The 12,627-nt window shown below is 41.8% G+C and overlaps 1 protein-coding gene across 1 annotated transcript in view; it reads right to left on the bottom strand.

Annotated features, from left to right (window-relative positions):
- Positions 1-12,627, bottom strand: part of KLHL29 (kelch like family member 29) — a 428,500-nt gene that overhangs the window by 14,871 nt on the left and 401,002 nt on the right. Inside the window, exon 13 of the mRNA XM_079969762.1 lies at positions 7,131-7,275. Coding sequence (XP_079825888.1) covers positions 7,131-7,275 — 145 coding nt within the window. The remainder of the gene's footprint in view (positions 1-7,130; positions 7,276-12,627) is intronic.

Here is a 12,627-nt window from a genome sequence, read left to right on the forward strand (position 1 = left end):
TCATTGGACCGCAATGCCCTATACTCACTGACTGGCAGAGCAGCTCTTGGGAGTAGCATGCTAAATTGGCTATTCAAAACAAAAACTACACAAATTTGGGTAGGCTGACGGCTGCATTTTAGAATACTAGATGGATGGCATAGCTTCCTTTTTTAAAATCCCATTTTCACACATCATTTTTGAGTGGTTTTAATTGTATACCACTTTGAGATTTTGGGGAAAGAGGTATTTAAAATAGTATCAATTAAGTGAAATGGTGTATGTCTTAGGTGCCCTTGCCTTTGTATTAACTAGGAGCGCTGACTCGAACTCTCTGGGGATCTGGCTGCAGCCTACAGACATTTTCGTTAGTATCATTTATAAAAGTGACTAAAATACATTTAACTATTAACAAATTACAAAACCACGAAACAAGAGCAGAGGGGAAATCTTTGCGCTAGATGGAAGACATTAAGAGCAGCAGAAACGTTAAAGTACATGATAATTAATGTAGATGAATCAAAGGAGTCAGGCAGAACTTAAAAGGAATAATGTTGATGAGTAACGTTCATCACACTTGCACACCTTTCATCCACCCCCAAAACATACCTGCAAATGCTCCCTGCACTTTCCCACAAGGGACCAGGATGATAGATGCAAAGGTGACCTATTTTTCCACTGAGAGCCAGTGTGGTGTAGTGGTTAGAGTGTCAGACTAGGACTTGGGAGACAAGGGTTTAAATCCTCACTCTGCCATTAAGCTTGCTGGGTGACCTTGGGCCAAGCCAGTAACTCCCAGCCTAACACACAGAGTGGTTATGGGGATTAAATGACGAGGGGGAAGAACCATGTATGAGCTCCTTGGAGGAAAAGGTGAGATATAGATGCATTAAATTAAGCATCATCCCATTTTCTAGTTCACCTTTGCGTAAAAGGAACATAGAATGTGTTTCCTGTGCGTAGTCATAGCCTGGTTTGTTTAGAATTCAGGCAGCATGCAAATAGACCTGGGTAGCAAGAGATTGCTCACAGGGCGTCATCAGCAGCCATGCGCTAGCGTGAGCAATGCTCCCAGGGAAGATAATTTAGAACCAGCAATTCCCAGCTGAAGGTGCCTTTTTCCCCCTCTGACAGCTAGCCTGGCAGATTTGTCATCCAGTCCTTCCAAATGGAACTCCTTAATAAAAAACTGAGGTTCAGGCTATACCGCACAATAACAACAGTGTGTGTATGTGAGATTTTTATTTCCTTTTTTTTAAAAAAAGGTTTGTTTCTGAACAGCAAAGCATGGCGATTGCTCTGCTTCACTAATAAGAGCTGTTAGCCCCCACCGTGGGCTGCTGAGCTCCAGCTAACTCATTTCCTTATTATTAGAAAATCAGGCTAAGCTGGAGGCATTGCAAAAGGTAAAAGTAGATGGCTTGTTGAGAGTGAGTATGTAACCTCCATATGGATTGTGCTAGGAAACACCAGTTCTTAACAGATACCGGGTGTTGCTCAAGAGTAGCGTTGCCATATGAAGAAGAGGAGGAGTTTGGATTTGATATCCCGCTTTATCACTACCCTAAGGAGACTCAAAGTGGCTAACAATCTCCTTTCCCTTCCTTCCCCACAACAAACACTCTGTGAGGTGAGTGGGGCTGAGAGACTTCAGAGAAGTGTGACTAGCCCAAGGTCACCCAGCAGCTGCATGTGGAGGAGCGGGGAAGCGAACCCGGTTCCCCAGATTACGAGTCTACCGCTCTTAACCACTGCACCACACTGGCTCTCTTTCATGGGTATGTAAAATGAGAGTCCTAGCGATCCATAGTTGGAAGTCGGCAAATGTGTCCTCTTTTTTGCTCTTCAAAATACAGCAACCCTACCAAGAGCCCACAAATTATTCTTCTCTCCCCCCCCCCTTTATTGCATTTACACCTGAACCTTTTCTTCATGGAGCTGAATGGTTCTTGTCCTCCTCATTTTATCTCTGCAACAACCCTGTGAAGCAGGTTAGGCTGAGAGGCAGTGTGATTGGCCAAAGGTTTTTAATCTTGGCATTTAGGTAGTGGGATCTACATCAATGGGTTTCAGCTCCTTGTTTTAATTCAGGTTTATATAACATTGCCGCTTGGCCCCCTGCTGTAGGAAGAGGTGACCCTTTGCAGCCTCCATGTAGTTGAGGCCAGAGCATCGATGCTCCCCATTTCTATGCATCCTGGGAAAATAACATCCTTGGGATTTTAAGATAGTGCTTTGGCCCTCCAGATGTTGAACTATGGCTGCCACCATCCCGAGCCTTTGGCTATGCTTGCTGGGGCAGAGGGGAGCTGTAGTTCAGTAACTAACATGACTGGGAGTGGCCGCTGAGACCGTATTACACTGGTCCTGAAAGACCTACATTGGCTCCCAGTACGTTTCCGAGCACAATTCAAAGTGTTGGTGCTGACCTTTAAAGCCCTAAACGGCCTTGGCTCAGTATACCTGAAGGAGCATCTCCACCCCCATCGTTCAGCTGAGGTCCAGCTCTGAGAGCCTTCTAACAGTTCCCTCATTGCGAGAAGCGAAGTTACAGGGAACCAGGCACAGGGCCTTCTCAGTAGGGGCACCCGCCCTGTGGAATGCTCTCCCATCAGATGTCAAGGAAATAAACAACTATCTGACTTTTAGAAGACATCTGAAGGCAGTCCCACTTAGGGAAGTTGTTAATGTTTGATGTTTTATCGCTTTATTGGCTGGGGTAATAATAATAATAATAATAATAATAATAATAATAATAATAATAATAATAAATAAATAAATAAATAAAAATAAAAATAAAAATAAAAATAAAAATAAAAATAAAAATAGATAAATAATAATTTATAACATCTGAAGAAGCAAAGGTCCCAACACATGTTTTAGGCGGAAACTGTACTGCCTCCAGTCCTTGAGTCCAGTTATGTTGTTTCTATTTTGAAGTCCACTCCTAATTCTACATAACTTTGGCTTAACATTGTCATTTTAAAAAATCCCTGTTATTAATATCTGTTGAAAGTCCATTACATCATTATCGTAGTTGAGCAGAGGTTACTGCTATGTGAGAAAGGGAAACAGAAATGTAAACAATGCTAACTGCTGCAAACATTTCAATGGACATTTAAGTATTGTTGTGCAGATGTTTTTATTGGAAGGGTAGAATTTGTTTATTCCTTCCATTCTGAACATACAAATGGGATTGTTTCAAACTGCTGCAGTTTTGTCAGTGTGGGGGGGAAATAAGTCTCTCAAACGTTGGATAAAGTCTGCCATTAGTGGCCAGATCCCAGTCTATCAAGTGATCTTGGGCAAAGAACTGTAGTATTAAAAGCCTTTTACATGAAAGTAATTTTAATGTGGTTAAAGAAAAATTGTTAAAAAAATAAAAAAGATCCCACATAATTAATGCAATGAATTACCAAGGGAAGTTATGTCAGTTGTACTGCACTGTTTGCCTCTGGTTTACAATCTTGAGAGAAAAAATATAATTAACTACTGCCTGGACACAGTGGGGTTCTCCTACATTCAATTTCACTCTTGTTAACACAGAGGAACAATGAAAATCTGTAATTAGCACAGAAGCAGCAGGAACATAGTAGCTTTGGCTGCGATTTGGCCTGTAATTTTTTTTAAAAAAAAAATATGTAATGTAATGTTAGCTCCAGGACAAGATTCTCTTGGCAACCAAGAGAGGGCACTCTTTAAATAAAAAAGGAGATTCAAATATATAAATTCTGTTTGTGATGTATGGTTAAATACTAGCTTTATTGCCCATTCTACCTCCATTGCTGCTGCTACTAATAGAGGACTTTTGCTTAACTCATTGACTAAGTATTGCAGGTATGATGAATATTGGGATAAAGATCTAGGTTAAGTTACTGGAACAGATGAAAGAAAGTCAGGCTGCCACTGGTACCCTTGCCTCGGGATTCTGAAAACTATTAAGGAAGGTTATTACATACCCTCCAACATTTCACTGATGAAAGTAGGGACACCCTATTCCATAATAAAAGTAATATTTTTATTATTTATACCCCACCCATCTCATTGGGTTGCCCCAGCCACTCTGTGTGGCTTCCAAGATACATAAAAACATTGAAAAATAAACACTGAAAAACTTCCTTATACAGGGCTGCCTTCACATATCGTCTAAAGTTACTAATCTCCTTGGTTCGGGGGTCACATAGCTCCATACTCTCCATCATTTCTCTGATGAAAATAGGGACATCCTAAGGGACGCAGGTGGCGCTGTGGGTAAAAGCCTCAGTGCCTAGGGCTTGCCGATCGAAAGGTCGGCGGTTTGAATCCCTGCGGCGGGGTGCGCTCCCGTCGTCCGGTCCCAGCACCTGCCAACCTAGCAGTTCAAAAGCACCCCCGGGTGCAAGTAGATAAATAGGGACCGCTTACAAGCAGGAAGGTAAATGGCGTTTCCGTGTGCGGCTCTGGCTCTGGCTCTGGCCAGAGCAGCGATGTCACGCTGGCCACGTGACCCGGAAGTGTCTCCGGACAGCGCTGGCCCCCGGCCTCTTGAGTGAGATGGGCGCACCAACCCCAGAGTCTGGCAAGACTGGCCTGTACGGGCAGGGGTACCTTTACCTTTACCTTTAAGGAAAAGCGGGACATTCTGGGATCAAATCAGAAACCGGGACGGCTTCTGTAAATCCGGGACTGTTCCTGGGAAATAGGGATACTTGGAGGGTCTGTTATAGTCTATCTGATAGGAGCTGCAGCTGCTATTAGGACTGCTGAAACCAGCAAAAGTAAGATTTTCTGAAAAGTTAAGATGCATTAAACTTTAGCCTCAGTTCCAGACTTTTTCCTTAGATCTCAACTCAGAAAACTTTTGTATGCCATGCTTGCTCTCAGGTCTCATTCAGGCCTAATGCTACACCACATCTTAGTGTTATGAGAATGCACTACACATTAGGCTTGTGCACTCCCAGCTCCCTTTCTTCTCTCTCCTGTACTTGAGGGGAGGAAATCTGAGGCTTCCAGTCAGAATTCAGAACAAAACACAACCACCCATTTCAGCTGAATAGGGGAAACTGTGGTTTGTACAAGTCATAGTTAATTAACGAGCCTAGGTATCAAACCAGGAAACTTCCAGCTGTCACAGAAAACTTTACATTTTGTTCCCTCATATGTGAAGGTTTTGTGGTGTGTGAGAGGCTGAGGCTTACTATGGAATGTGACTGTGATGCCAAAACAAACAAACCATGGTTTAGCATTCCATTTGATGGTTGCTTCAGGTTTTCCATTGTTTCCCCTATACTGGTTGAAACACTTTACTCAGCAGAAAGCTACCTACATGGAAATCACTATATACAGGCTTCACACCATTTCCTAAAATTATAGCATTTCCGTATGGCAAAAAGTGCCAAATAATTTTGTCAAAGGTAAAAAAATGTCAAAGGTAAAAAAATAAATGGCATATTTTGTATATATTGACTATTGCAAGGGTTCTCTATTCTAAGAGCATGGGAAAATGCTTATAAGCCAACTTAAAATATTTAATTTTTAAAAGTCTGAGAACTATCAAATCAGGGACACTAAAAAATGGAGAACATTATGATGAAAAATAGAAATGGGAATAACAGGTGTTGGCACTGGACCATTTATTCTTGTACAAAGTGATCATTTTGTGGGAAAGCTCTATTGGTGTAAATAATCAAGTTTTCTGGTTTTAATATTGAGTATTTATAAAAATTAATAATCAAATAGTGTTATAAGCATGTCTAATTTTATGCATATGCAGTTTATGATGTATAAAAATTAACGCACATGTATTGTGGATTTTGTGGATTAAAGCTCACTTTACCAGATTAATGAAATGTCTACTAAATTAATTGGCTTACATACACATAGGTTAAAAGGGAAAAAAAGTTTAAGACAGTTGGAACAAAAGGCAAATAATAATAATTGCAATTTGTAACAAAGCAGAGATTGCCTGTGCCTGCCAGATGAGAAATTAATCCTAAATGGGAATCAGCTCTGAGCTGTCCAGAGAACAAACTGGCTCTTCCCCTGCCAGATTTCATCTTTCTCTAACATGCTGGGACATAAACAGCAATCCATGAGATCAGCGATGTGCTTGCATTAAAGCCGCATTCACAGCTTTGATAAAAGTGTTAAGCATGGGACAAAACCTTAACACTTTCTTCTGCCTTGCTCACATTTAATGTGAGATTCTACAGGTTCCATGAAAAAAAGTGTGTTTTGTCCTCGGTCCCAAACACAAACCTGCCGTCACAAATATTGCAGAATGCACATCACTGGAACTTTGTTTATCTGAATTTAATTGATGTTTCTCATATTAATCTTTAAGCAGCATTTCCCCCAATTTTCTAAACATCCTAGATGTCCTCCAGGGCATTTTGGTGCATAACACAGGTAAGCAAGATGAGCTCGCGACTTATATGTAACTCGCAAAGCTTCCTTCAGCCTTCATAGTCCTCCTCTGCTTCCAGATAGTGGTTCTCCTGCAGTCATTTTGGTTTACCACTATAGAGTGATTTTTATAAGAAGCAACACTTGGTTGACGTGTGTCCATGTTATGCTAACCCCTATAACGTGGGTTATCACTAGCCGTGTTTCAGATTTGGACAAAACACATGCACACCCAAGTCTGGCCTCCAGACCATTCCAGTTCTTAAGTATACAGTACAGTGGCACCTTGGTTTGAGAACAGCTTAGTTTATGAACATCTTGGATTAAGAACACTGCAAACTAAAGAAGTAGGTGTTTTGGTTTGTGAACTTTGCCTTGGAATAAGAACATGTTCTGCTTCCTGTTGAGTGTGTTCCATTTGTAAATTGAGTCCCCTGCTGCTATGGGAAAGCACGTCTTGGTTCAAGAGTGCTTTGGTTTAAGAACGGACTTCCGGAACGGATTAAGTTCATAAGCCAAGGCACCACTGTACATAACAGGGCCTGTCAGTCTCACACCAGAGAGATCTTGATGTTTAGATACCAAGGGAAATGATTTAGAGTGATGCATAGCCAGGTAATATTTCTATTAGTAGCCCAGAGAACACTAAAAGTCTTAAACACACATGCACTTCCATTCCCACTTTAACGTAATAATTTCCTCCAGAAGAAAAAAACATATTGAGGTGCTGGTAATTCAATTGTTTGTGTGTGTGTGTTTGGTCTCACCTGCAGAACTGCCTGGAATGGTTCATGTTGGGGCCTGCTTTGATATTGCCTTTTTCTGGGTCATAGATGGTGGTCGCTCGTGCATAAGCTCCTCCAAGAATAAAGATGAAACCATTGAGAGTGACTGCAGGAGCATATTTGTTATCTGTCAACGGAAAGCAACACGGAGATCAGTTTACAAGCTTGGCGCTAGAATCACTTTTTTTTTATTTATAAATTCCCCTTATTTATAGATAAGTCACGTTTCTTGAAACCTCCAAGGCCAGAGAAAGAAAAATGAGGAAGTATTTTTGTTGCCTTCGTTGCTGTTTTTGTTCTTCACTCCTAAACTTCTCAAAGGCACTTTTAAAAGTTGATTGGTTCTTCCCATTCCTAGCACACACCGGCCTGCAATCCAGGATCATTTCCCCTTCCCATCTAAAATTATACATTCTTGTCTTCAACATATTCCTCACCTAAGTATGGTCCTTTGAAAGCACTTCTTTGCAGCTTAAACGAGCATGTCAAATTGTTTCAAAACTGCAGCACATTTCAATATAACATTATTAATTCCCAAGCAGCAGATTCATACAGAAGTCTTCTTTGGTTGAAAATAGTGTTTATTTTGGATATTCCATCCTTTGCCTATAGGCGAGTCTATATCTGCTTTCTCATCCCACCCAAGGCACAATTTTTAACCTCTATTTTTTCCTGCACACTGAGAGCTCAGCAGACAAGAACAGCCAGCCAGAGCAGCTGTGCTGGCAACAGCTAATGGGAGATGCAGTTTGAAACATCTGGAGGACATCAGTTCGGTGAAAGCTGGGCTAAGACCTCTTTGGTTGATCAACTGATGCTAGGACTGCTCATGTATTCATCTGTGTCAAAGTGAATGCATGGATGGGGGAGCAGGACCGATGTACAAGCACAAGTTCTGCTTAAAGATTCACCTGAAATAGGGACTTTCATGTGTGCATCCTTCTAAAAGGGAGCATGTGGAGGAGGCAGCTGATGTTGCTCCCCAGCCTCCACTCATTGACCTCCATCGATTCATCATTCTTTAAAGCTCAACGTCTGACCACACTTGAAACTTCCATCTGGAAGGGTTTGAGAAGTCTGTAATGAATATGTTTCTGCTAAGGTTTCTTTCTAGGGGCGCAGCAGTTTAATGCCAATAAATCACCACCAGAATTTCTAAGAGGTATCTAAGTCAGGAACACTAAATTATTTCTTAATCCAAACAATCTGCCCTTACAGCATATGCAACAGAACAGTAAACGAACACAGAGAGCTTTCCAAGCTCTTTCTCTAGTGACTTATTCATTTAATGTGAAGGTACACACTGGAAACTGGCTCCCCGCTGCTTGCAGTGCAGTAAGGCGAAAGCAGAATGCATTTCCATGGATTCACATTGGGGGTTTTTATGCTCCAAAGATAGCTTTATGCCTAGTATCCTTTCTATATAAATTATGGTAGGGCTCAGTATACACTAAGGCAAGTCTTCCCCACCTGGTAACTTCCAGATGTTTTGAAGTACAACTCCCATGCATCTAAGGCAGCACGGTCAGTGGTTGAGGAGTGTAGCCCATCAACATGCGATTGATTGATTATATGTACAATGGTGCCCCACAAGACGAACGCCTCACAAGACGGAAAACCCGCTAGACGAAAGGGTTTTCCGTTTTGGAGGTGCTTCGCAAAACGAATTTCCCTATGGGCTTGCTTCGCAAGACGAAAATGTCTTGCAAGTTCCTGCGGGTTTTTTCCCCTCCCCCCTTTTCTAAGCCGCTAAGCCGCTTATCAGCTGATCCGCTGATAAGCCGCTTAACAGCTGATCCGCTAAAAGCCGCTAAACCGCTAATAGCGCTAATCCGCTAAGCTGTCAATGGGCTTGCTTCGCAAGACAAAAAAACCGCTATACGAAGAGCCTCACGGAACGGATTAATTTCGTTTTGCGAGGCACCACTGTATATGCCACTTTCGCACAATGAGTTGTGCTCAAAGCGGCTTACAGCAAACCCTCAAAACATCAAAATAGAGAACACTGGAAATATAAATACACAAAATACTGAAAATCTCACTAAATTCAAAATAACAAAAAAGAAACAATTTAGCAAACAAACAATAAATTCAACATCACGAAAAAGAAACCATCTAGGCTAAAGTACATAAATTCAAAGCAATACGAAAAGCCGACAAAAATGTTTCTGGTATTAATCTTGCTGCACTCTTAAAATACAGTCTGGAGGGGAGGGCTAGATGGTATTCAGCTGACTCCCCCATCTGACAGCAGCAAAAGGCAAATGTCTGGGAGAGCAACAATGGCAAGTCTCTTTCCCAACCCCCTGGAAGTATTATTTAGGTAAAGTATGATTATTTAGGGAAGTTTTTAATGCCTGATGTTTTAATGTATTTTTAATCTTTGTTGGAAGCCGCCCAGAGTGGCAGGGGAAACCTAGCCAGATGGGCAGGGTATAAATAATAAATTCTTCTTCTTCTTACTATTACTACTACCAACTGCTGGAGCAGGTCATCACATTAGAGTAGACTGCACTAACCACCACCCAATAAATCCATCTTTTTCTGCTAGTAAAGGTTAAAGTCTCATGTTCAGTGCCAACGATGCAACTCTGCATCATAATAATGATATGCATAGTCTGCTATGGTTGCCAATATTTAGGTTTATTTAGAGTATTTTGGCAAGGACTGCAACGGTAGAGGGTTGGAAAGAAGAGGTAGTGTGAGCTGTTCTGGGTGGGACCAGGACAATCAGAGAATGAGGAGTGTATGCCTCGGAGCGAGACAGAAAGCACTGCAGGGCGCAGAAATCCATGACTCTAGCCTTCTCCAGGCAGCAGATACCATTTACTCCTTTTAAGTCTGCAACTTGAAGATCCAGAACTTTGATTGCAAGGAAACAAAATTTCACCTCGGGTTTGTTTCAGCATGGTGCGTAAGAGGATGTACGTAATATAAACAATCCTCTTTATATATACAAGGCTAGTCCAAGACATTTTGCTGCCTGAGGCGAAGTCAAGGTGGTGGCCTTCTCGTATTCCAGGTACAGAGGCCAGCCAGACTTGAGAACTAAATCTTGACTTCAACACTAGAGGCAGGACAGCATCCTCCACCGCATCCAATGACTGCAGGATAGCCTAAGGCAGGGTCGGCAATCTAAGGCCCATGGGCCACAAGCGGCCCATGGGGGCCGTTTAACCTAAGGTTACCAGACCAGTCTCTGGATTTGCACATCAGTCCCCACATCAGTGCCCCTGAATTCATCGAAAAAAATCTGGTAATCAAAGTTTAACCAGCCCCGGAGCTGCCCCCAAAACCTTGCCGACCCCTGGCTTAAGGGGTAACAGGAAGAGGCCAAATGCACACACAGGTCTTTCCTCCAACCTCTCAACGTCACACGCTACCTTCTGGCAGCTGCCTCGTTCTAATGATATGCTTTCCCTTGTGTTTCTTAATGCAAACTGATCCAATTACAGTGGTACCTCAGGTTACATACACTTCAGGTTACATACGTTTCAGGTTACAGACTCCGCTAACCCAGAAATATTACCTTGGGTTAAGAACTTTGCTTCAGGATGAGAACAGAAATCGTGCAGCAGCAGCACAGCGGCAGTGGCAGGCCCCATTAGCTAAAGTGGTGCTTCAGGTTAAGAACAGTTTCCAGTTAAGAACGGACCTCCGGAAAGGATTAAGTACATAACCAGAGGTACCACTGTACTTTAAGAAGAGAATGGCTGCTGTCCACCATAAATCATCTTACAAAGCGCAAACCATTAAGAAATACATCTGAGCAAGACGAATGCCTCGCAAGACGAAAAACTCGCTAGACGAAAGAGTTTTCCGTCTTTTGAGTCATTCCGCAAGATGAATTTCCCTATGGGCTTGCGAGTTCTTGCGAGTTTTTTTTCCTTTTTCTTAAAGCCGCTAAGCCGCTAATAGCCGTGCTTCGCAAGACGAAAAAACCGCTAGACGAAGAGACTCGCGGAACGGATTAATTTCATCTTGCGAGGCACCACTGTATTTACTTGCGTCTAATGCACCATCAAATCTAATGCGCACTTCAATTTTTCAGAACCTTGAAACCAAAAAAAGTATTAGATGGCAAATCTAAATCTCTAATGTGCACCTTAATTTTTGCAATGTAATTTGGCCAAAAATTGGTGAGCATTAGATTCGAATAGACATGGTATGTCAGGGTGTGGAAGCTGTGGCCCTATGGACATTGCTGGACTAAAATTCCTATCAGCTCCAGCCACAGATGTCCCATGTCTAATGTACACATACATGAAGCTGTTTTTCTAAACTAGACTTCCGTTTGCTTCTCACTTAAGTCAAGGTATATGTGAGAACACGATGTGCATCATTCATATATTGGATTTAGGAGTAAGTCATGCTCTGGCAAAGATGGACTTGGGTATTTCAAATTTCAGTCTCCAGGTGACGTTACATCTCTGGGCATGTGCGAGAAAGATAATATCTTGTGTATCACTCAACACCAATCTCCCTCCTCACAGGACTGTATGGAGAGGGAGAAATTACAAAAGACAAGAGCCCACTGCTAGATAAACTACACACAGAACACGTAAATCAAAAGCATAAAAACATCAATGAGGAGAACACTGTGTGATTCCTTAAAAAGATAAACAGGGATCGAATCACCAAAAAGATAAAAAGCAAGTAGATGGTGTTTTTCCTCCTCAACTACACCATGACTAAAATTTGACAGTCTTCTGAGTATCCCATTCTTTCTTGCAGAAATCAAAAATGCCTATGTCTGTTTTTGTTATTGACACAAAGAGCTCTCTCATGTGTGAACCCTCCTTGTATGCTGATCACATTTTCACAGACTCTTTTGAGCTAACATGACTTTTTGGAAGACACATTAATCTAACAAAAGAAATCTTGAAACTTAACCTCAAAAGTCCACAGGGATATTCTTCTGGGCTACCTCAAGGCAGAAACAATAGCTCCTCAGGAGGCCAATTCCCTGCCTTCATATGCCTTTGTTGTATAAAAGAAAGAACATCTCCCTTTGGTGTTTTAATAGCAGAATTTTGCTTTCATTTCTTATAAGCAGTTAGCATGGGTTCTCTGATTCCTTTGTAGAGAGCTAGCATTATGCTGGTTTGGATATCCTATAACTGTTTCTAATGTTCAGCCCATGTGCTTCCCCCAATTTCAGCTCTCTTGAAGAAATTTCTTAGGTAACAGTGAGAGGGAATGAGATCTCACTTCTTGCTTTTAGGAAGGAAGAATAGTTTATAAAATGACCTCTGGTCAGGACTTTTAGATTGCAAAAAAAAAGTGAGCAGGGCCAGAAAGACAGCATATTTTCCCTTCTTTTTTGCTATTGGGGTATACAGTGAACCCCCACAGATGCTCCAGATGGGACTATCCTATTTTTAATTTCTTCACGAAATTATGTCCACTTTCCTGGGAGAAAGCCCCATGGAACCCTATGGGCCCTACTTCTGAGTATAGGATTACAATGTAAGGCACA

The sequence above is a fragment of the Podarcis cretensis genome (genome assembly GCF_951804945.1).
Source record: "Podarcis cretensis genome assembly, chromosome: 3".
In the NCBI taxonomy this organism is placed as follows: Eukaryota; Metazoa; Chordata; class Lepidosauria; order Squamata; family Lacertidae; genus Podarcis; species Podarcis cretensis.